Source organism: Perissodus microlepis, chromosome 10 (assembly GCF_051167445.1).
Source record: "Perissodus microlepis isolate ML-2025 ecotype Zambia chromosome 10, ASM5116744v1, whole genome shotgun sequence".
In the NCBI taxonomy this organism is placed as follows: domain Eukaryota; kingdom Metazoa; phylum Chordata; class Actinopteri; order Cichliformes; family Cichlidae; genus Perissodus; species Perissodus microlepis.
Window position 1 is genome coordinate 21879944 of NC_140470.1, and position 25443 is coordinate 21905386.

Consider the following 25443-nt stretch of genomic DNA (forward strand, 5'->3'; position numbering starts at 1 on the left):
GGCATGGTTTGTCTTGTGGGACTTAAAGTGGGCATAAGAATGCATTGATTTTGAGGTTTTCCAGAGACCCAAATAACTAAAACAAAACAAAATAATAATAATAAGATGGTATTAAGTCAATTGGGGGCCTACTTCCAGTAAAACAAACAAAGGATGGAGGCCTGGGATTAAGCATTACTTTTTATTTCTAACATCACTGCAAACAGGTCACCCATTTTATGCTGCGACTAATTTTCGCCAGTATCAATCAACCAAAATGAGGTGGATGGAAAAAAGATGTGGTGGCCAGTAGGGAAATAAGTATGTGGGACATAGTCTGTCATTTGTGAGGCTCAAAGTGATGCCACTACAGATGCCAATGCATTGATGCAGTTCTCAAAATTTGTAAATTCAGACTGTCTACACCATCCTTTGAGCATTAAGAAATAATTAGCAAGAAGACCTCAAGAGGATAACAAAAGGGTCTACATGGCTCTTTATGTATTGATCTTTCCCAGCAAATAACTGCCATGTGAATATTAAAATGTCTAGTAACTGAAGAAAAAAATCCCTTAAAAGACATTCATTTATTTTACAACAGACCAATTAATGAAGAGCAGACCTACAACCAAAATGACACCTACCTGTGCTGGACTGGACCACACCAGAATCCACACTCTGCCCCATCAGATCATACTGGTTTAATCTGGATCCATCCTCTGCCACCACTACAGACTGGGCAGCCCCTCTAGTCCACACATACACCACCTCAGCTCTAGTGTAGGCATCTGACAAGAAACAAAAGAGTAAGAAGTTATGAATTATTGTGCTCCTGGTGTCTGCCGTCCCTTGCTGCCTTGAACATTATATTTTTGGAGCTGCCAGGGATACCAGGTGGAAAAAAAGATAAATCTGAAGTGATGTCTTGCTCTTAATTCTTCATGTCCTACCTCATCTCATTTTGTATCATCCTGTCTTCTTGTCTGCTATTCTCTCATCTTAGCACCTCAGTGCTGTCTATCATGGCTTATTTGCTATCCAAGCACAGTATCCCCCTTTTTTATCCACTGAGTTTCCACAGACCTTAGAAAACATTTTTTCCAATTATCTTTATTATATTATTTTTTTTTGTCTGTGGCCTATATATATTTTATATCTTCTCACATGTGTTATAATGTGAGTTGATGTTGTGTCACATTATGTCATGACACATCATGTCATCTCTTAATTTATAAGAAAACAAGAAAACAACCTCCCATCAGGACAACATGACCTTAAACCAGACAAGTCAGTCTATTCTTCCCTCCGGCCACCCAACCTGTCAAAGCTGCAGTGTGGCTCCACCACTGCAGAGAAAAGGATGGCTCAACTGCAGACTGCAGCATAAGGAAGAGAGCTCATCACTAAAATATTTAGGGAGTGAGTTCAATTTAAAAGCAGTTAAGGCTTGGTCCTCTCAGTCACACTGTGCAGCTGTCTGAAAAGTGGCACAGAGATGGTGTTACATTCGCTTCTCTATTGGCTTAGTTTTGCCACATTCATATTTTTTTTCTTGATATTCTTTATTTGTGTCTCTTTTCTTCTTGTTTTGTTTTTTCAAATGTAATATAGGGTACAGGTAGCTGTCACCAGTGAACAGTTGGCAAGGTACTATCAATACTGTCTAGAGTACTCCAATAAACACAGGTCTACACTTCGCATGTCTAGCAGGATAAGTAACAAACTCAATTTCAAAAATATTTGGGATGCTGTAAAAAATGTTAATAATAACAAAATGCAGTGATTTGCAAAATCAAATAATTTGAAAATCATTATTCACAATACAATGCCATCATCATATGTACGATTTTAAGGGAAAAAAAGGTAATTTTGAATTTCATGACAACAATTTATCTCGAAAAAGTTGGTACAGGGACATGTTTACTATATTTACCACTGTGTAGCATCCAATCATCTTTTAAAAATAGTCCATAAGCATCTAAGACCCGAGGAGACCAAGTAACATTTGGTCTCCAAGATGTTAGCAGTAGCGAGGTGAGGACTCCGTGGATTGGACTTGTTTGTTCAGCACATCTCACAGATGCTTGATTGGATTGAGATCTGGGGAATTTGGAGGTCAAGTGAACACCTCAAACCAATTGTTGTGCTCATCAAACTATTCCTGAAACATGCTCACTTTGTGTTAGGGTAAAAAATCCTCTTGAAAGAAGCCACAGTGATCAGGGAATGACCTTTCCATGAAAGGACCTAGATGGTCTGCAGCAATTCTTAGGTAGCTGCGTGTCAAAGTAACATCCGCATGGATGGCGGGACCTAAGGTTTCCAGGCAAAACGTTGCCCAAAGCATTCCATAGTTCATCCTGGTGCCAGGTGTTCCCCAGGTAAGCAACACACATGCACCAAGTCCACACATCCACATGATGTAAAAGAAAACATGATTCATGAAACCAGCTACCCTTTTCCTCTGTTCTTCTTCATTGTTGGTGCTTTCAGTGGTGGACAGGGATCTCTTCAGATTTTATAAATCTTGTGATATTATGTACTAGTCTGCAGTTTGAAGCCCCATATGTAACAAACTGTGATGCATGGTGTGTTCTGACACCTTTCTATTACAACCAGCATTAACCTTTTCTGCATTTTGAGCTACAGTACCTTGTCTGTTGAATCGGTCCACACGTGCTAGATTTCGCTCCCCCAAAACATCAATGAGCCTTGGCCATTCATTACCCTGTCTTTGGTTAACCACTGTTCCTTTGTTAGACCACTTTTGATAGATACTGACCATTGGAGACCCTGAACACCCAAAAACAGCTGCAGTTTTGAAGATCCTCTGACCGATTTGTTTAGGCATCAAAATGTGGCCCTTGTCAAACTCACCCAAATTCTTATGCTTGCCCATTTTTCCTGCTCCTAACATGTCAACTTTGAGGATAAAATGTTCACTTGCTCACTAACACATCACACTCACTGACAGGTAATATAATCAGGAGATAATGATTCACTTTACCTATCAATGGTCAGAATTCTATGCCTGTATGTACTATGCAGTTTAGCATGGTCTTGGTGAAATATGTAAGGCCTTTATTTGTATTAATATACAGCAATTTCTATAAATGTTCCTGACCCAAAGATCGCAGGCATCCTAGATTTATTTTTGGACTTGCCCCTTGCGCACAGAGATTTCTCCAGATTTTATAAATCTTGTGATATTATGTACTGTAGATGCTGGAGTATCCATGAAATTGTTCCACAATTTGTAGACAGTTTTTTTTGGAGACGGTCAATCTCTGCCTGTCTTTAGTTCTGAGAACTTCTGCCTCTACAACATGTTTTTTTTTTTACATACCCAGTCACTGTTACTGATCTGTTCTCAGTTAACCCAAATAATTTCAAAATGTTCTTTCAGTTATTTCTTTTTAGTACCATTTATTTTTGACCTATCCCAACGTTTATAACACATGTTGCTTCCATCAAACTTTAAAGTGAACTAATATTTTTCCATCAAAAAGCATACGGTCTCAGTTCAAACATTTAATGTTTTCTAGTTTTTTAATCGGAAGGAAATAGGGCTTTAATGGATTTGCAAATCATTGCATTTTGTTTTAATTTCCACAGGATTACGCAGTCTTGCAAGCTTTTTGAAACCTAGCTTGTATAAGATTATAAGTGACAACAGAGGCTACTTACAGCTGCCAAACTTCAATGGACAAGCATGAGCATCCATAGGGAAGTCCTCTAGATGCATAGGACATTCTGCTCTTACTGTAAGCCTAGAAAATGTTCACAAAGACATGGTCAGTGAATTAGAAAAAAACAGAGTATAGAGGAAAACAGAGCATGTGGCAAAGCCAGCAGAAAAATAATGAACGTGTGATGACAGTAGAATTAAGGCAGAATGACAATTCATTACAGTTAGGCACAAGAAACATGCGGTATATTAATCTTCTTTCCAGTCTGTTGGGACCAGCGCCTGTTGAACGAAGCTGTACTACTTTTCCCCAAACCAACAGAAGTGCTCCAGTTCCCTGAGCTGTGAGTTTCTATTTCCTGACAGCCTGGTGAAAAACAGCATGTCAGGCCACCCGTGACACACTAATCTCCCATCTATCCCTCATCTCACTCATCTGTGACAGCAATATGGGCTCCGCCTATCACCCCTCCCCCTGCTAGTAAACATGTTGAAACAAATGCTTTATGATCCTTGCTTTAGACATCTCACATTAGCATCAGTCTGTTTTGTGCATCGAGGTTTGCACTGTCATAAATGGGTTTTTTTAACCAACTCTGTGGAAGGATACCAAAGTGTCACACCTTATCAACTCGATGGTTCATGCGGCATCTCCAAAGCAATAAATCATAATATGGTTAAAAAATAAATAAATAAATAAAAATGTATTTTCCTGACGAATGTTATTGCAGTTACAATGACATTAACATCTGTGCTGGAAATTTATGGTGCCTTATCGTAATACAGACATTAAAATGCAAGCATTGAAACACTTCATCAATGTGACAGAACTTAAAAATATAAATATAGTTGTATGGTAAATCATATTTGTGTGAAGGAGCCAAAAAAAGTATATTCCTTATATTAAATGGGGTAGATGCAGTGCACATAAAACATTAACTCAGATAACACTGTCGACAGCCCTTTCCAGAACATAGTGACTTGTAACATGACGCTTTTCCCCCCAGTATTTTATAACTTTTAACACATTCTAATGCCAAACACCAACACCTGACCTATAGCATTTGCATGTTTAGCTGACAAAATCCAATGATGACCACCAAATCCATTAAAAATACATGAATAAAGACAACCCTGGATGACATTATCTTTCATTATTATGACCATGGCATTTAAAATTTATTATGAATCAATCAAATATAAATTTTTACTTATTAATACACCAAATGTGTCTTGAGAAACAAAAAATTAAATAAATAACGGGCTGTTGTGTCTGAGTCGTGTGCTATAAACGTTTTCTAGCTGGACACAGAAAATACAAAACCTTATTACTGGTTTATGGTGCCTTGTCACTGGGGCAGTACCATTTGATGTGTTGCTGTTGTGTCCTTGACAGGGGGTAATTATTTGTGGTTTGCATTTTATAGAGCTCAGTCTTAAACCTGTGGTGACAATTTTATACCGTCATGTAAAAAGCACAGAAATGGACCTTCTAAAAAAACTGCAAAATAAGGGGGCATTCATTATTTTACACTGTGCATTTTTATTATCATTTATTCATACACTTGGAAACGCTTTCCTAGTCTTACTTATGAATTACAATGTGCTTATAACACACATGTCTTCAGAATGTGGAAAAAAAAGCAGAGCACTGTGCCTTTAGTGAGAGCTCTCCAGTACCTTTTTTACTGCTTGGGAACAAATTTATCTCTTTTAGACCTTCAAAAAAGATACACATAGTTACTTTGAGGTCCAGTTATTAGTACTAGGGGATACATCTGTGTGGCTTGCAGCTGTAGGGACTGACATGGACTTTTACTGTCCTCATCAAACTATGTCAGACTTTTTTTTTTTTTTGATTTTTAAATACATGGTCTTGGGAAGGACTGACACAACTAGAACAGGGAGTTCAGAACTAGAAGCGAAACTCTAGGCTAAGTAATTTCACATCATTCCTCACAATTTCTCCACATCAGTCTTCCATAACTGAATTCTTCTTTTTCAGTTAAGACCATTAAGATCTACTGGTCCTTTAGCCCCGATTCCTCATCAAATGATGCATGTAATGAAATAATACCAGTCGCTTTTCAGTCAATCTCAAAACATTATCTAGTTCCTTTTAAAATCTTTATTGCACCAGTGCAGTAGAATACATTGGCCTACCTCATGGTATAAAGTAGTGTGCCTTCCTCTGTAATTCGCAGAAGCTTGTTTGGCATGGTCATGTTGTGCGCCACTGACTTTTTGCCATTGTGGAAGAAAGTATCAGGGGTCCAGATCTTGCTGGCCATCAGGTTGTTGAGACGTAGCACAGCCATGGGGCCTTTGAACTTTAATCTTTCATCCTTCCAGCTTTGTCTGAAGAACACATCAATTGTGTACTCCTACAAGAAGCAGGTGAGGCACAGACAAAAAAAAAAAAAACACAAGTCAACAAAAAGTCGTGCTCCACCACCTTGTAGCAGTTTTCTTTGTACTTTTACCTTCAGCTGGCTTGAGGAAGATGCTGAGTAATCTAACCTCATTTTCCCCTGTTGCCATGTTCTCACTTTTCTTCTCTCTTTTTTTTTCTTCTTTTTGCCTCATGTTACTTTGACTTTCTTATGGTTGGCCTAGTTTCCCTGCTGGTAACTGTCTTTTTACATTAACGGTTTTGCCGAACATAAAGAATCTAGTGGATGGAAGAAGAAGGTTTCCTGGCTGGTAAATGTATTCTTTTTTTTAAAGAATGCCTCCTTTGTACAGTAACTTTGCTGTGTTTCAAACAGTAATATGTGGCTTTGCCTTTCCATTTTCTTCTTTTATGTTATTTACATAATTATTGTCTGGTCAGTTTAATGTGCCCTATGCAAATACAGAATCATTAATTATCTGGCCATTTGGTTTTGCATTGTCAGGTAAGTGCCAAAAATGATCATTGTTAGCATTTATCTTTGGGGGGACTTCTTTGCTCAGTAATCTAAATTACACCGGACACAAAAAGGAAGCACTGGACACAAAATTAGGAGGACATTTCATTTTCAAGCCAGCTAATGACTAGCTGAGAGCAGATTTTAATGGTTCCACATGACCGCCCGGCAGAGTAAAGCGAGCCAGTAAAAATTACAGAACAGCGTGGGGTTTTTTTTTTGTTCTCCCCCGCCTCTTTGCCTCTCAGTTCTCGTAAGATAATTAGTATGAAGTGAAACAGAGCTTCAAGGCAATAAAGCAGGATAGGGAAAGGCTAGAGATGGAGAAAATGTTCCTCAGCTCTTCCTTCTGGCTTTAACAGAAGCAAAATAGTTGTGGCCTGTATGTCAACCAGTGCAATTAACTGAGATTATATCAAACAGAGCAGACACACTTCACGTGCTTATAACAGGAGTGTTTTTTTTTTTTTTCAAGGCTGGGTAGTGAGTCGTTTAAATGAGATTAATTGGTTTCTGGTGAACAGGGTAAAGATCACTTGTGTTGGAACAACTCACATTTTGTGTGTGTGAGTGTGTGTGTTTTCAGGTTGAATGTTAAATAGGACAAAAAAAAAATAAAAATGTTTATTAATATTTCTTTGCATTTTGTAGCTTCTTGTAATTTCAGATGGGTTCAAATAACTTGACCTTTCAAACTGCAGAAAAACACAATAAAGTATGACTTGTTTTTAAATCAGATTAAACTTTAAGCTTGTCATAATCAATCACTCATAATCACAATTTTGCTTGTTATTGTATTGATTTATTCTTAATTATACTTTAGTTCATGTGAATGTTCCAAAATAATGCAAGTAATTTTATTGTCTATCCTTCAAACTTGTACAAGAAGGATATTTGAGGCTTTTTTTGTAGTATACACTGGTACCACAGCATTTTTGTAGCATGAGCTTACAAACCGTGAACCGGAAAATTTAGTTTGCAGGTGACAGTTTTATTAACACATCATAAGTTAATAGAATGGATCTACAAATCAATAGATATTTCACAGCTTAAAGAACACTGTGTCCAGAAAGGCTATAAGGCAGGGCTAAAGATGGAGGGGAGGAATACCAGAAAACTAATGACATTTATAGAGGCGAAAAGAGTCTTACCATGTCATGGTCCGAAACTGGCCCAATACTAGTCACGAAAATGTCAGTCTTGACTTCAGTTACACGCTCTGTTGAAGCAGGAAATTGCTGAGTGAGTGACTATTAGTGGCATTCATTAGCTTCTAACTACCTGTTAATACAGGACCACCTGGCTATAGCCTCTGAAGCACTAAATCTATTCAGAAATATTTTTAGCACTTAGACATGCACACAAGAAACAAACAAAAAAACAAAACACTTTGGATGTCAATAACCATTTCTGTTGTTATTGAAACCGGACAGAGGTTTAATCTCTTAATAAATTTGTGCATTGCTGCATTGTTGGAAATGTGCCATTCTAGTCCCATAATGCTGATAGCCAAAATGGGACCACTGGGGATTCATTTGGAATGGGCTGCAGAGAGCGTGTGTGTGTGTGTGTGTGTGTGTGTGTGTGTGTGTGAAAGGTTTGTGGCAGAACAATTTATGAATGATACCCATCATAATCCATAATTTCTTCCCCTTGGCTGCTGAACTTCTAGCAGGCGTTGTTTTATTCGCCTGTCTGTTTGATGCCTGCTGCATCATACTGTGCAATCCTCAGTGTCCTTCACACACTAATTCTCACATCATCACTCCCTCCTTTCCCTTTTACTCTCTGTTTTTCTTTCTTTATCTAGTTTGCACCTTTTCATTTCCTGGATTTGTCCTTGAATTCCTGCCATTTTGCTTCCGTCTTTTGTCAATGGATAGTTGACAATAGAAGGAACAAACACATACAAAAGCAGGATAGAAGGGCCAGGTCTCAGATTGTTTTACCTTTTAAAGTCTGACACTTACTGCAAGCTCCCCTCTGTAACATTTAAACATTTGGAGATTATTCTATTGCAAGTTAAAAAAAAAAAAGACAAACAGCAGTCATTATGTGGGACAAAATATATGCAATGACTTGGGTTTACTGACCTCCTAGTCCTGGCCTGAGGCGATTGTCATAGCCATCCAGAAGGCTGTCTAAGATCTTTGTGAAGACTGTAGTGTTATCTTTCTGTTGATCTGTCATACCGTTCTGCCCAGAGCTGGGAACGCAAAGAATAAGATTTAAAGTCACAGCTAGAATCCAAAACCACAGTCAGAACTATCAACTGTGTAAGAACAAACTGTATTATAAATCAAAGGGGGAAGAAGGACGGTTTCAGCTTTGTAGTTAATGCACATGGGTAGTGTAAATGCAGCGTGAATCACATTGTGATAACACAAAGAAAACTCAGCCAAATCCTATATGACACTGACAAATTTAGCTGCTAAATTAGAATTCAGTGTGTGAGCACGAGCATGAGGTTTCAGATCATATTGATATGAAATAAATAAGCAAGTGATTGTTCAGAGGTGGACTGGAAACGAACGTATCCCATGAGGCCAAGTTTTTCTCTACTATTAGCACATTCTCACTTCCAAGTCATCACTGACGCTTGGTCAGAACCACTTGGCGTAACATGTTCACACACTATAGCATTACATTCCAAAGCACAGATTACATTTTTGCCAGATGACAAAGTATAGCAACTGAAAAAAATGTCTGGATAAAATAGAACTTGGGCTAGTGGATAGCATTGAAGAGTGCTATTATAGCAGGAGTTCCAGTTTCTTTGGCTTTTGTTTTGAAAATGTCACTGCCCAGCGGCACGAGGGAACAGAGATGGACACAGGTGCAGAAACCAACCCGGAAGCGAGACGGTAAGAGAACAAAGGATTTATTTCCGCCCACAAGTAAACACAAGCAAAAACAAAACGACGCCACCACACTAGTGGCGCGTAGGATAATCTAAGATAACTAAGGGTGACCTAGACACCTCTAGGAGGCAGCTGAACAGCAGAGGCAGCGGGGAGGTGGAAACAGGACTATGAAGGGGCCGGGGCATTGGTTTCAGGTGGAGGGGACAGGTGGGGCGGAAGGCCCGGATGCAGTCGAGACGTGGGGAGGCAGGCAAGTGAGTGGTGGGCCGGCAGGCAACGTCATATCAGAAGCAGGCGGCCCAGGTCCAGGAGAGCGGGAATGAGGGAGACAAGACCTCCACTCCAGGTGCTACCTCTGAGAACAAGAAGAACAGGTAAGTCGTCACACGGGTTCTGGACAGAGCAATAATGCTCCACTTGACTAACATGGGGATAGCAGATACTCAGGCGATGAACGGTTGAGTGCGCAGGTCTGATATACTGCCGGAATAATTGCTCACAGGTGGTCAGCCAGGGAGGAGCAACCGAACTCCGCCTAAAGGAGGAGGAGCCGCTGTTGGAGACCTGCAGGTACCCACCCAGACCATGACAGAAAAGTAGAATGGGAGGCAGAGCCTTCAGTTTTAAGATTAGGCTTAAAACTTTATTTTGGCTCACATGACCCTGAAACCTCCCTTGGTTACACTGCAATAGGTTTAGGTTGCTGGGGGATTCCAATGATGCACTGAGTGATTTTCTGCATTTAATTATTAGTTATTATTAATCTCTGGATCCTTTCACAGCATGTTTCTCTCTTGTCTTCATCTGCTCACCCCTAACCGGTCGGGGCAGATGGCTCCCTCTGAGCCTGGTTCTGCTAAAGGTTTCTTCCTGTTAAAAGGGAGTTTTCCTTCCCACATCCGCCAAAGTGCTTGCTCATAGGGGCTTATATGACAGTTGCCGTTTTCTGTTTTTCTTGCATTATTATAGGGTTTATATCTTACAATATAAAGCACCTTGAGGCAACCGTTGTTTGATTTGGCCCTGTAGAAATAAAATTGAATTGAACTGATTTCAACTAAACATTAGTTTTGACTTATTAGTCTCAGTTACTATATGGTTAGGTTTAGGAGTAGAACAGCTTTACATGTTAGCCACCTCTCTGCCATTGTCTCATCCCACAACAGTGATGGCACAGCAGGGTGCATTTGGCTATAGTTTTACAGGCCACCATGCACAATGACAAATGGCTCAAGGGGTATCCAGTGTGTTAAAATGCTACGCCAAGGGGGGTCCATCCCAAACGTCAGTATGTGTTGACTTGATAGTGAGACCAATTTGACACTGGATTTATTTATTTATTATTAGTGGGGCGTGTGGGCTGCATACCATGTACCGTATGTGTATGTGCCCACAGCCTTTAGGTACACTCAGCAGAGAAAATAGAGAGTGAAATACAGAGTAGACATAGAGAAACCATAATACATTATTGATGCCTTAATATGGTCTTTTAGATCACAAAGGCCTTGCTGAATGTGCTCTTTGAACAACATGAAACAAAATGCTTAGAGCAATGCTGAAAACACTCACAATCAGTAATTGTTAGAGGAGGGTTTGCATCTCCACACATAAATATTTCAACGCACTCATAATCTGGGATACAGCCCCTAATTACAATGTGTAGCACAAGGACTGCAGTGAAAGAGCACGTGTGTCTATGAAGGAATGCATGCATGTACCATCTGCACCCACAAGCTTCCATATATGATAGCACAATTATTATCTTCAACAGCATATTTTATTCTGCTATCATCTTCGCCTCCTTTGCTGTGCCAAAAGGATTTGGTTTGATTGCATGCAAAATAAACAGCAAGTGTTTGGAAACAAGCTCTGCTAGCTGAACAGCTCCAAGGAGAGAGAGAGGTCATTGAGATTAGTTAGCGGGGACCTGCAAAAGGTTGGAAGGAAAAGTAGGAGGGATAGCGGGTGGGAGAGTGACGCCTATTAAGAATGGGAGTTAAAGCTTCAATGTATAGTCTAAAAAGAAAAAAAACAAGGGAATAGAGACTCAAAAGCCTTGGAAAGGTGAAGATACAGTTTCGACTGCCACAACCACATAGATACATAGCTCTCAAAAAAAGCTATAGGTCTGAGGCAGAGCCTACAGATTTCAACATGAGGTGCTAAACACTTCTTTGTAAATAAGGATGCACCATCCACATCCGCATGGGTTTTTAAGAGATGCTTAATCTAACTCTGCCTCCAGTTTCCCTTAATTCACAAGTGTCCACTTTTCTCTGAAAATTAATAAATAAATTTAAAAAAGCATTCAAACTTTAGAGACTGATGAGCAATTTCTTCGCCCATAAACACAGTCGGTAACTGCTTTGAAGTGCTGTAATTTAAAATAATAATAATTTTTTTCTTTTTTGTTCTGGTCTGAGGAGCCAATTATGTATAAAAACAGACAGCACAAACCGCATCCATGGCACATCAGCTAAGACTAAAATAAATCACAGTCTACTTTGCCTTAGTTTTGTGTATTTCCCATTTTCACAGTATTTATCTGGTATTTTTCAGATTTGCCAAACTAGAGTAAGTCACCCCAAAATATAGCCTTCCTCTTATAATCTCCACCAATATAGAATACAAGCCACGCTCCTTTACGGTCAACAGGTATTTAACAGGATGCAATGAAAATGTTCATAATCGGTAAAACTAATTGGAAAAATTCACTGTCAATCTGTCTATTAAATCATTTTTCACATTTCTTGAATGACATTTATTTTATCTTAACTTGACAAACTGTGATCTTCATTAGAGACAGATATTTTTTAAGCTATATGTGGGAAATATTTGAGTGTAGAGGTTAGAGTTGTATGTCAAGGACAAGAAAAGAATACAGAAAAAAGGTGATGTAGAAGAATACACATGTTTATCAGCCAGGGGCTACTTCCTACTGAAACATTGTACACCATCCCCATCTACAGGTCATCTGAACAGCAACAATGCTGCTCACACACTCTCTGCCAGTGTCTCTCTTTCTCTGTTAACCTGTATCTGTCTCTCTCTTTCTCCATCCTTCGCTCTCTCTATATCTGTCTATCTTGTCAGCCGGATATCTAATTATAAGGCAATTTCTTTCGTTGGCAACATGCTGTAGCAGAGTTCTAGGTCTTCCTGATTACCGTGTCTTGTTGAAATCCCCCAAGGTGTGTGTGTGTGTGTGTGTGTGTGTGTGTGTGTGTGTGTGTGTGTGTGTGTGTGTGTGCGCGCGTCTCTGTGTGTTTGTGTTCGTGATTTTGTATTTGACTTCAAAAAAGGGACTGGATTATACAGTAAATCTTTGGGTGATAATTGCTTTGCAGTTTGCGTTGACAGTTCCTCAGTAAGGTAATGAGTACTTTTAGATTTTCTCTAATGTACAACATATCAAACCCCATGAATCAGACCCTCTATTTGCAAGTCAGTGCTTCGCAAGCTAAAGCTGCTGTTGTGTTTAATTAGAAACAATGAGTTAAAAATACAGAGATGCTGCAATTCATCAAATATTTAAAATGGGAAACATTTTATATGTCTTCTGCATGTTCTCAAGGTGTGTTATCTGAGACACAAACTGCATGCTCCATGTGTGTTTGTGTGACACAGAAAATGCATTCTGGACCATCAAGTCATCTCCAGTGAAGTTAACTGCCTTCCTGGATTATTCAGCTGTGAGGCAGATCCAATCCCTTTAGTTTCTCCAATATTTTAAACATGATTTAAAAAGGGGTTAAAGTTCCAATGGTCTTATTTAATAAATTACTTGTCTGTTTGGAACGGTTTAATTTGTGTTCTTGAATCTTTAACCGTATGCTTTTATGCTTTCCCGCTTTTGAATCGTATGGGAATTAATGCATGGCAGTGTTTTTTTTTAATTGTGTCATGTCTTTTCAACTTTCCTCTCCCTCTCTGTCCTTGCTGGTTTGCTTCAGGTTTAGCTGACGTCCAACACTTCAGTGTTGACACTGAGAAGAAGTGTGTGTAACTCAACCCCCGCTGTCCCTGCAGCCACCGTCAAAAAACACATGTGCAATAACCCTTGCCAAATGTCTCTGTGCAACACACACCATCTACTGTACACAACCCAGGACTGAAATCTAGGAATGTAAATGTGTCCTGCATGACTAGTGAACCAAAAAAAGTGTAACACTGTGATAAAGCTGATAGTGGCTATTTTGGCTTTCATCTTCCCCCCACTATGCGCCACTTAATATTACCACTATGCAATTAAAAGCATGGAGGTGTCCTGTGAGGATGCCCCAGTTACAACCACAGTGAATATGCTTTGATAGAGAGGAGCCCAATACACCAAGCAATAGGTAGGAAGACAGACTATCAGAATTTCAGGTGAACAGAACTAGTTACCTCCATGTTTAGCTGATTCACTGACATATTTACAGTACAAGCCTGTTGACCATTTTGTAAGCAAAGACACCAGCTTTAAAAGGTACTTCTGCTTTTTCATAAAAGTGCCCACAATTATTTTTTATTTTTTGCCTGATGCAGTCTGATGTTCAAATCATGATGTGCAATTAGAGTTCCAATAATAGCATGATCGTATGGGCTGTATCTATGCCTACAAGAATGACCACCCTCAACATTGTTTTTTTTCCCTCTAGCACTGTGCAAGCCTTCAAAACCAAAACATGTTAACAGTGTGAAGACATAAATATGAATCTGTGAGGCATCTTATGCAGATTTGTGACTTTAATGACTTGTCCAGTGAATCCGATAGAAATACAGGATATGTGCAATCACAAGTTCAAGTTTATTCTTACCTTTTCCCAAACAGTACGCTGTTGGTAAAAAGCAAGCAAGCCCACAGATACAGAAAGAGCGTCCGGCCCCGTCCACACATGGTTGCAATATGAAGACCTTTCACTGCTGGGGTTCAAAGAGAGAGAGCGAGAGACAAAGAGAGAGAGAGAGAGAGAGAGAGAGAGAGAGAGAGAGAGAGAGAGAATGGACATCATTATCAAGTCATATGAGCCAGTGGCACACCGTCATTCCTAATATTTCAGTGTCAGCAAATAGGATGTGGTAAAACACCAGCAAACATGATTATGGACCAGGATGCTTTATGTGAGGTTTTTTGGTCCTGACTCTCAACATCACTAACAGATTCACTGACAGCACATGAATCAAAAACCAAATAGCCAAGCCACATGCACTGATGTACTGGGCCATTACATCCAACATTACATCAAAGATTTGACATCAAATTTTGCATTACATGTCACGTTGACAGAGCCCAAGCCACGAGAGAGATAAGAACTGATCAACGTTTTGATTACCGAAAAGGCATACAGTGTAAACACATTTCTCATAATTGATGCTTAATCCATATGCATAGGATATGGCTGCATCTGTAGCGCATAATAATTAAGCAGAAATAACAAGGAAACACATCACTGACCACATAACACCCCCCGTGAGCTTGTAGCACCTGTACACAGCCTCCTCTAATACCCTATAATTTGAAACTGCGTTACCGCAGCATTAAACTAAATCGCCCTAAAAGACCAATATTTGCATCTTCTCTATTCATTTAGCTGTGGCAGTCGGGTCATAAAGTGTACAGACGATAGAAAGGGTTATTGTGCATGTAGATCACAATGCCCCAAATCACAATCCATTCCTGAAAGCATATTCAGTGTGTCCACGAGAGGGCCAGTTACTAAGTTATTAAAAAAAGCGCTAAAATTTCACAAACGACCATAAAATGGTGCCAAAGAACCACAGCCCAGATAAAAGACAATACCCCTGATACTTGGCTGTGGTGTGCCAAGATGCACAGTGAGCGGGATGCACAGTGAGATGAACATGCACTGCTCTGTTAAAATGAAATGAAATGAAAATAAATCCCGAGGCTGACAAGGACTTGATAAGCGAGGATACTACAGATTAACGAACGGAGGAGAAAATCCCGCATAGGCACACTTTCTAAGTTATTCAGAGGAAATGTCACCCTGTCCCCAACAACATATGAATACATATTTGACACGGACAGACATTTGGCATGCAACTGGCATCGTTGCATGGATGGTCTAAATACATGCATGACGATCGGATTCGTGCGTGGCAGAGTAATTAAGCAAATGTACGTTGATGCTATTTTATTCGGAGCGCTGTCCGTGGTGATGAAACCAAGCTGCCTCCCTTCAAAACATCAAGCAGCTCGTGTTCGCCACAGAAATCATTTTTTAAAATCGCCTAAATCGCTTCTAATTTCGACGACAAACTGCCCCTTTCTCCCCAATAAAACTCGTCTTCGGTTATAGCGGTGTCCAGCAACAAACCATCCCTTTCTGAATCCGACTGTTCTCTCGCGCTTTTGCCTGACAGAAAGGCGAGAAAAAAAAACGAAGAAATCACTTACAGCAGATGAGTCGGGGTATATTCGTTGCCCGCTGCCTATATCCTCAAACTTTTACGAATAGCTTTTCTAGCCGGACTGAATGAGAAAAAAATCCTCTGTGATCTCAGATCTGACGAATTTTAGCTTGAGGCTGGAGAAGCGGCTGCTGACGATATGCGCAGGTCTCTCTCACTGTTCATTGGTGGTGCCGTAGTGAGTTCAACTCTCAGTCTGTCAGCAGCAAAGAAAAAAAAAAGAAAAAAAGGAGAAATCTTCTGCTAAACTACCAAATCTGGTCTGTGTACCGACATCCCCCTCCAAATTATTGCTGTTCACCGACCGTATCTGTAAATAAAGGGCACACCAAACAGACTATGTCCAAGCGCAGACTATTTAATTTTAGAATAGGCAGTGCAGACCTAATATAAAGACAAGCCCGCCCATTTTATATGCAGCACAATTTAACTTCCACTGCTGTCGCACTAATCTCTTTTCACTGGCTGCTAAATAAAAATCCTCTTACATTTTTTGATTGGAATTCCTTGTTATTTTTTCACCATCTCGCTCTCCCTCTCTCTCTCTCTCCCTGACTCCTACGTGATGATTTCCAAAGAGATTATATTGACATTCATCAAAAAGACCGTCTCACGACCTGAAACAGCTAGGACATCGTATGGACAAGAGTTACGGCCATAAAACGGACAGTGAGTTCTCGCAATGAAGAGGAAAAATGAATTAAAAAACGATGCTATGGCACAGATTCCCGCGCACCAGCGGGGGAAAAAGACACATCCACAATGTTAAGAAAATCGTGTTCCCTCACCAGCTTGCACTGATGACACGAGCTTCTCTCTCTGCAATAAAAAAAATCCTCCTCGAATCACTCGCCGTCTACTAAAAACCCACGTTTCGCATCGAGACCCCAACACTGTTTCTGTTTACAGCCAAATATTCTGCTGCTACAGCCGCGCCGCTCCAGACTGAGCACAGAACGACGAGGAGCGCTGAGCTGCGTGCATCTGCAAGGGAGGGAAAAAAACGAGCTTATGATAACCGGCGTATATTTTTGTAGTCATCTGCGTATTTCAAGTTAAACTACAAATCAGGGGACATTTTCATCACCAAGGACTCTGAAAGAAGGCATAAGTGGAAAGCAAGGGCATTCTTGTGGGCAGTTTACATCATATCACTATGACTGATGGTCGCATAAGCCTCTTATAAATCCCGTCTGTTGATCCTAGAATGATTTTGACAGAGGAACAACTCTTTTTTTCACCTTCAGTTTTGACTGGGGGTTTATTTTCATCAGAGCAGGCAGAGTGAGCTGGCAGTGTAGTCACGTCAGTCTGGTCTGCAGTGCAACGTTTCCTCTGTGAGCGTGAGTGTGTGTCTCTTCACGCGTGGTTAAAGTAGTGCATGCGAGTGATTAGTTGTGACGGACGTCATGGGTTTGTATGCCTCCTTTATGTCTGTATTCAATAAGACATGTCTTTCATCTACCTATCTATCAATCTATCTATGAAAATGTATTCCACAAGGACCCCTACCACCATATCCACTACCTCACACACGCATACACACACTTGCACTCTGCCCATTCCGCTCTTAACCTGATGCTGCACGGGTGTGTGTTTGTGTATATATATTTAACAGGTCCACAACCCCACCCAGCTCATAATGCTATCAGAATGCAAGTGGGGTATCGTCTCAAGATGCCTCCCTTCTCCCAAAGCCAGACGCCACCGCTGCATGTGACTCGATTTGAGCGCATGCACAACCAACACGTGCCCGTGTGCGCTCAAATCGACGCGCACGCCCGCGATGGATAGTGCGCGTCGATAGTCGTTGCTTCCTCCCCTCCTCCTCCTTCTCCTCCTCCTGGCGTTTTATTAACCTTCCGTTGTGCCGAAGAGGGGGACTTCTTCTTGTAGAGCCTCTACCAAACAGCGCAAGTGATCAGTTAAGATGAATATCTAGGGACTCCGCTTAAACAAATGGCAAACAAAGGCGACTTGGCTCCTCACAGCTCCATCTCTGGACAGGTGATGGGAACGGATAGTGAAGTGAGCTGTGTGTGTGTGTGTTTGCAGAGAGAGATGGATGATGGTAATTTAGGTGAGAGGTGTGCAGGTTATGTGGAAATAATCACTCGCTGTGAACAGTGTTTTTGAATTTTGAAAGTACGCCTCCACCCCCTCTCACTTCCCCTCTTCCTTCCTTTTGTGCATCCATCAAAGTGCTGTATGTGGTGATAAGTTGTTTCATTTCACACAATCTTAAAGTACTGACTGCGGTAAATTGGCTTTCATACACCATGTGTTGCAGTCTTGTATTAATGACACATTAACGCAAATAGCAACCAGCTGCCAACTCGCCTATGTGTTCACAGAGTCAATATGTTTTTGCATTCTCTGTTGCCCAAGTGCCACGTGACCGCACATGCCAGAAGACAGTTATTTGCTGTTTGGGATGTTCTGTGGATGCACTTGAAGCATCAGGATTGTTGTGTCTCAGAGAAAAAGTGGCCCATGACCCTGAAAGCTTTTACTGTACTCTTATTTTAAGTTTAGTCAACACATGCGGTCTCACTGTGACACAATCTTTAACACCTCAGCTTTATTTGTAGCTCCAGTCTAATTTCAAATTATTTGCAGGCTTTGAAGAACATTTAAAAAATAGATGAAGCATGATATGAGAGAGTCCCAGTATATTTCTTGAGGAGTATGCACATCGCAAGGCAAAAATGTCTTAATTTGGGATGTGACGTCACTAGATTGGAAATCCAGTCTCCATGATTCTGGGCTGTTCTAGCCAATTGCACATTTTAGCTTTGTTTAGTCCACTCTAGATTACTCTGTCCATATGCAACAACAGGCAGGGTTCCCCCCTTGGCTGACTCCATCTAAGGCTCTACCAGGAGATAGAGATGGAGATATAAACTCAAGTGCAGTACTTTATTTCAATTACTGCAGTGAAGGGTGATTTGCACTTGCCTTTTTTATTATCCACAGGGCTAGTGCATTTCATGGTGTCAGTTGGTTTAAACTCTGGTGCTGGTGTGGCCTTTGAACCTGGATGTAAAGTACTGTGGAAACGTCTTGAATCATTCCTTATTTCTTTATGTTTTAATTCCAAAGAGTCAGACCTTTTGCCATTTTGAAAGAGGTCTTGACCAGTAGTTCTCCAGGCTTTCTGAATGTCTGTCAAAGTTTTTCTTTGGACATTGAGTGGCTTTTTACTCATTTTCACACAGCACAGTGTGCAGTTTGTCCCTTGAAAGATGGAAGAAGCTGGACAAGCGGAGGCCTAAAACAGCAGGTGAACAGCATATGAAAGTCATGTCCTTAAGAAATAGAAAATAAAATCATGCAAAGACGTGACATGGGACCTGAGAGATGCATTTGTGTGATCTATCCACAGTTTGCCAAAACCTCTTCAGACATGCTCTTAATGAAAGGGTACCTGATAGGTAACTATTCTTAAGCAAGGAAACAGGGAGAAAAGACTGAGGTATGCCACATTACACAATAACTGGACTAAAATTAGCAGCAGGTTTTATGGATTTATGAATCAAAATGTTAAATTGTTGGTTCAAATCATTATCAGTATGTATTGATGATGTCAGGAGAGAAGTGCAACAGTGAGTGTCTACAGCCTTCTGTAAGACATGTTGGAGGCTCTGTCATGGTTTGGGACTAGATTTCAGACAGTGGTGTTGTGGATCTTGTCAAAAATGATGTAATTAATAATACAAAAAAGTGTTGTCAGCTATAACCCACCATGTAGGATCATCAAAAATGTTGCAGCAAGAGTACTGACAGGGACTAGAAAGAGAGAGCATATTTCTCCTGTATTGGCTTCCCTTCACTGGCTCCCTGTTGAATCCAGAATTTAATTCAAAATCCTGCTCCTCACATACAAGGTATTAAATAATCAGGCCCCATCTTATCTTAATGATCTTGTAGTTAGGGATGGGTATCGTTTAGGTTTTATCCGATACCAGTACCAAACCGGTACTTTTGAAACGGTGCCGGTGCTTAAACGGTGCTCGAACCGGTGCTCGAACCGGTGCTCGAACCACTGCTTAAAGAATGGAGAACACAAACTTGTCCTAAAACCTCTCATTTTTAGCTGTTTTTTTGTAAAAAGATAACAATGTTAGCCTTTTCTGCAGCTACAGGGGATTTATGGTATCACTCTTGGCTGGAAGCAGTGCTTAAACAATGGAAAAAACACAAACTTTGTCCAAAAACCTCTCATGTTTAGCTGTTTTCCACTTTTTCTTTGGTCATTTTAGCCTTTTTGGCCAGGGTGAAGGGAGTATCTGCCATCAAACAAGAAGACAGCCGCATGTCACTATGACGGTGTCTGCTAGTTCACCTTACATGCGTTAATTTAATAACGTGGTTAGCGTAAATTACACACGAACAACATTAAGCTACTCACGCAGAGAAGAACGGCTGCTGCTGCCATCATCATCTGTCATCATTTCTGCTACACTGGCAGGGCTACGGGCCAGGACTCTAATCTTCGGGTTTTTGGGGGATGTTGCTAACTCCGGGTCCGATAACAGGCAACCCACCCGCAGTAGATGTGCTCGGTGTGAGGTCTCGCAGCAAGCTATCAAATACTGTGCATTTCTCGGCTTTTAAAAAACGCTATGCGTCGCCAGGTGTTTCATCAGATTCGAGGTGTTACCTTCTTTGCACAGTATCACCTTAAAGCACTTGTTGCAGGCTGCTGAGTTTGCATCTTTTGCTGTGAAGTACAGCCAGACTTTGAATCCAAAGTGTATGACATCTCAGGAAAAAAAAGCACCGAAATAAAGCACCGAAATGTGCATTGCTTTTCAGTGTGGTTACTACCGGTACCCATCCCTACTTGTAGTACCATATCACCCCACTAGAGCACTTCGCTCTCGCACTGCAGGCCTACTTGTTGTTCCCAGAGTATTTAAAAGTAGAATGGGAGGCAGAGCCTTCAGTTTTCAGGCCCCTCTTCTATGGAACCAGCTTCTAGCTTGGATTTGGGAGACAGACAGTAGCTCTACTTTTAAGATTAGGCTTAAAACTTTCTTTTTTGTTAAAGCATATAGTTAGGGCTGCATCAGGTGACCCATAATCCTCTCTTAGTTATGCTGCAAAGGCATAGGGGTGCTGGGGGATTCCCATGATCCACTGTGTGTTTCTTCTTCAGTCACCCTTCTCACTCACTATGTGTTAATAGACCTCTCTGCACGGAATCATACTTGTTATTAATCTCTGGCTCTCTTCCACAGCATGTCTTTTGTCCTGTCTTGCTTCTCTCACCCGAACCAGTCGTGGAAGATGGCCTCCCGTCCCTGAGCCTGGTTCTGTTGGAGGTTTTCTTCCTGTTAAAAGGGAGTTTTTCCTTCCCACCGTCGCCAAAGTGCTTGCTCATAGGGGGTCTTTTCTCTGTACGTATTATTGTAGGGTTTACCTTACAATATAAAGCACCTCGAGGAGACTGTTGTTGTGATTTGGTGCTGTATTAATAATATTTAATTGAACTGATTTGAATCTGGAAATCATCTGATTGGAAATGCCTATTTCTCTGCATGACAATGATCCCAAACCCTCAAACCCATATTATTTTGTCACATGGACTGTACAGCAGGACAGTAAAATGTACAGGTGTAACTGTTTCAGGTCAGAATGTAGTTCAAGAAGCCTGGAAGACTGCTTGAATAAATCTGAACAATTAAGAAAGCTTGACTAAGAGAGTTCAAGCTATATTGAAGATTAAAGGTGATGTCAAATATTGACTATCAAGCTTACAAACTTAATTTTTGCTTTATATACTTAATTTTCATGTATGTTTGTGCATTTTTCAACAAGTCATCACACCTTTTCCCCCATTTTTCTAACAAAATATTTTTCTCAAAATGTATCAAGTCTCAAGACTTTTGCACTGTTCTGTAGCGTGTTGTCTTCGTCTCCACCTGGATTCCAATTTCATCATTTATGCTTCAGCCTTCCAATCAGGACAAAACTCTTACAAGTATAGTGGAAAGATTTTCATCGCAGTGTTATCCAAGTGGTACTAAGAAGAAGAGACACTAACAGTGAATCCATATATTACTAGTGTTTGCATAGTTCCTTTAATAAAGGACTTTAAGGAGGCACTAAGTGAACCTGAATGTAGTCACAAGCTAATATCACCAAATTGCTGGGTACCTGTCGTTCTAGCAGTTTCACAAGTAGACACAAATCCACTGTCACTGTTGTCTGTAGTTCTCCTTCTGCAGAGTATTAGGAGTGACTTGCCTCAATCAGTTGTTCAGAGAAATAAATCAGGCTGTGCAGAGGACAAAAGAGTGCTTCCCCTCTGTGAGCTGCTTTCTGCAATCAGCCAAAGCTGACATCTTCTCTGACTCACAGTTTTAGGCCAAGTCCAGTGTAACACACGCTAGCATAGGTGCACACACACACACACACACACACACACACACACACACACACACACACACACACACACACACACACACACACACGCACACACACATTTATATGAACTCATATATGCAGTCATGCACACTCATATACAGATATGGTACCTATGTAGATGTGCGTATAAACCATCCATGCAAGCTGAAATGCTTGCTGACACACACAGGCCACATGGGTATATGTAAAATAAAGCAATCATATTGAATATGGACACAAATGTACACATGCTTACAGCTGCTTGCAACAATAGCACTGCATATATAAAATTTACTCTGTGGTTTGATTTGTGGTAGCTAAAATCTATCTAAAATCTAAACAATGTATTCAGTTTTCATGGTGTGTCTTATGTTTGAATACAAGAAGAAAACAGCCAGGGATTCATTTAAAGGACCTTTACAGGACCAGTGTAAAAAACTTGAATAATTTTATAATCAAAAAAGAGTTTCCAAGGAATGGTAAAAGGGGAGAAAGACAAATTAAATACAGCTTAGAATATTTACGGAAATTAGAAGTAATTTTCCTATTATTTTTGCCAGCATTATTTATTAGAGTATTAACTGATTTTTATGTCTTCTGCTACAAATATAACTTCAATTATGACCGTTTGTTTAAACTTGTACTTTAAAATGTGTTTTATTTATTTTCTATATTTAGAAAAGCTTTCAATTTCTTCATGTGGTGCCTGAATTTCACCAGGTCCTAACTAAACTCATCCTTTCCCACAGAGTTTCACACAGTCACCTCAATAAAACTTGTTTTATCCAGCCTCTAGTGGTCACTAGAGGAAATGCAACTTAAGGATTATTTGCAGTAACTGCAGCATTCGGCTGTTTTGATTTCAGTGTTTAACTCGGGTCTCCATGAAAGAGATGCGACTACGCCACCTAAATATCTCTGCTCTACCAAGTGCATCTGAATTGCATTAAATGTCTGAATTTATCTGCTTCTCTCTCTCACATCTTGAGCTCTCTTTTGCTCCTACTGTCCTGCTTGATTTATAGCCAAACTGCCTTCAGTTTTTTTGTTTTGTTTGTTTTGTTTTGTTTTTTTTTGTGGGGGGGTTCATCTCAAAAACATGGACGCCTGCACAAGAAAGCACACTAAACACAAACAGCACTGCGGAAGCATCCAAGCCAGGCCACAGAGCAGAGGCAGACCACACAGCAGCAGCAGCAGCGCTTTCACTCGTCAGTTTACATAACACTGATTATAACCCTGAGATTTAGCCAACCAATGCGCAACAGTTTAGTTGGCCTGGGTTTCACTGACCATCTGTTCAACTGCATAGTTGACTTCCTTCAAATAGTTTTCCTGGACACTTATTCTACCTAGTAAAATTGTCCACTGCTGCCGGTCATGCCTCACATGGTGGTTTTCACAGCAAACCTTCAAAATAAATCAGCTGCAGATACAATGTAGCCCTTTATGCTGTTTTTTTTTATTCTGTCATAATGTTATCTTTGGGATTTATAAGATATTATTAACGCACTTAGGCCAATTCTTTTCTGTTGCATTGAGCAGGATATCAAACTTTCCTTGTCAAGTGTATGTTGGTTTGTTTTTGTATTTTATTTATTCTCCAAAGTGAGCCAGGTTGAGAAACACATTAGACTTATAAGAAACCAATTTCCCTTCAGGGGATGGATATTTATTTGGATGTTGTAAATGCTTCAGGGTATACCAATACAGCATGGAAGGAAGATTATTTTTTTTTACATTTTGTTATAGGTATTGTTGATTAATGTCTCAGGATGACCGGTTTTCATTCTGTTCAGCGGGTAATGTTTATTTGATTGTTGTCTTGTATATTCTTCCAAAGCTTTCTTGGCAGTACTCCTTACATCAGTGGATGTTATCCCAGCCAGCCCGTGAATACAGCCAAACACAACTGCAAGCTCTGAAAAATATAATTACAGCATTAGATGCTCATTTTGAGTATTTTTGTTGTTCTTCGGCATGTTAGCTGACTCGCTGACCATTAGCCCTCCTGAGGTCTTACCTTCAGTCATGGATAAAGTCTCAGTTTCTCAACCATTGTTTTACCATGTGCTTACTGCTTGTTTGTGTTTATAAATCAAATTGTGGCAGGCTGCACACAATAAGATTTAATTTTCTGGGACTGCATTGTAACTAAAACGAATCAGCTTTAAGTAATAATCGAAGCTATGAAGATCAACGGGATGTTAGAGTTGAGGGGCTCTCTTAATTTGTAATTGTGACGAAGCCTCCTTCGTGATGCACCTCGGTTCCATGCTGTTGTCCCTTTGCCCAATATTTCCACTGAGTGCAGTTTACATTTAAGTGCTGACACTAATGGATCATAAAATCTTTTTCCTGCCCAGATGTGATGAAGAAATTACAGTGCAGCAGCATTAACTGTGGCAATTATATGGAATGACAGTTCCTTTCAAACATCCCACTGATCCCAAAATAAAGACAGAGCGAACGTGATAGAGTAGATCGGCAGAGAGAGAAAGATGTTCTCTGATTGTTAGCACAAGGTAATGAAACTCTGAAAAGGTGACATTATCAACATGGGGGCGGAGAGATTCAGTGAGACTGTTGCTGCCTCTATTTCTGGAGGTGTAGGAGTATTTGTGTATGCATGTGTGAGTGTGGATTTGTGCAAATTGTTGTGTGTCTGCGTGACAGAGAAACGAATGGTGTCAGAGCATGCATGTGAATGTGTGAGAAAGGGAGAAAGTGACAGCAATAAAAAAAACAGAGAGAGGGAATGGAGGAAAAGAAATATTTTTCACACATCTCCTAACTCATTAGAGCTCATCATTCACTCATTCAGCAAAACTGTAAATTTGTATGGAGGTGCTATTCTAGGTTGCAGCCACAAAAAGCTGCGCTTCACTTTCCACCATACAGCCAACAAAAAACACTATTTCTTCCTTCTTTTTTTAACCTGTATTTTTTTATATAATTAGGCCTCAATTTCTAAAGCAGTTTGTGGATTTCAGACTTTTAAAATTTGAATTATGCTGGAAAATGGCTTAACATACATACACCTATATGCACACGCTGCAAAAATATGAGTGAATTCATAGCATTCTTTCCAAAGATCATTTTTATTGTGAACTACTGTAAAACAAGCACAAATTTCCCCTTTGATTGATAATCTTGTTAAAGTCTAATCAGTGAATGT

The 25443-nt window shown here is 40.2% G+C and overlaps 1 protein-coding gene and 1 long non-coding RNA gene across 5 annotated transcripts in view; one reads left to right on the forward strand and one right to left on the reverse strand.

Annotated features, from left to right (window-relative positions):
* Positions 1 to 16801, reverse strand: part of gabra1 (gamma-aminobutyric acid type A receptor subunit alpha1) — a 38165-nt gene extending 21364 nt beyond the window's left edge. Inside the window, exons 1-8 of one of the 4 annotated variants that reach the window (XM_084940679.1) lie at positions 16643 to 16801; positions 15841 to 16050; positions 14240 to 14345; positions 8670 to 8782; positions 7728 to 7795; positions 5831 to 6051; positions 3667 to 3749; positions 624 to 767 (exon numbers count right to left, since the gene is read on the reverse strand). In XM_084940679.1, coding sequence (XP_084796805.1) covers positions 624 to 767; positions 3667 to 3749; positions 5831 to 6051; positions 7728 to 7795; positions 8670 to 8782; positions 14240 to 14319 — 709 coding nt within the window. In that variant the 5' untranslated portion in view covers positions 14320 to 14345; positions 15841 to 16050; positions 16643 to 16801. Of the gene's footprint in view, positions 1 to 623; positions 768 to 3666; positions 3750 to 5830; positions 6052 to 7727; positions 7796 to 8669; positions 8783 to 14239; positions 14346 to 15840; positions 16251 to 16642 lie in introns of those variants that run through there. The other 3 variants (XM_084940681.1, XM_084940678.1, XM_084940680.1) reach the window with 3 other exon arrangements.
* Positions 16802 to 16936: 135 nt separating this feature from the next.
* On the forward strand, positions 16937 to 24197 carry LOC146379418 (uncharacterized). The gene is made up of 3 exons (XR_014801428.1): positions 16937 to 17861; positions 19073 to 19137; positions 19240 to 24197. It is a non-coding gene; the product is annotated as an uncharacterized LOC146379418 (long non-coding RNA).
* Positions 24198 to 25443: the final 1246 nt, after the last annotated feature.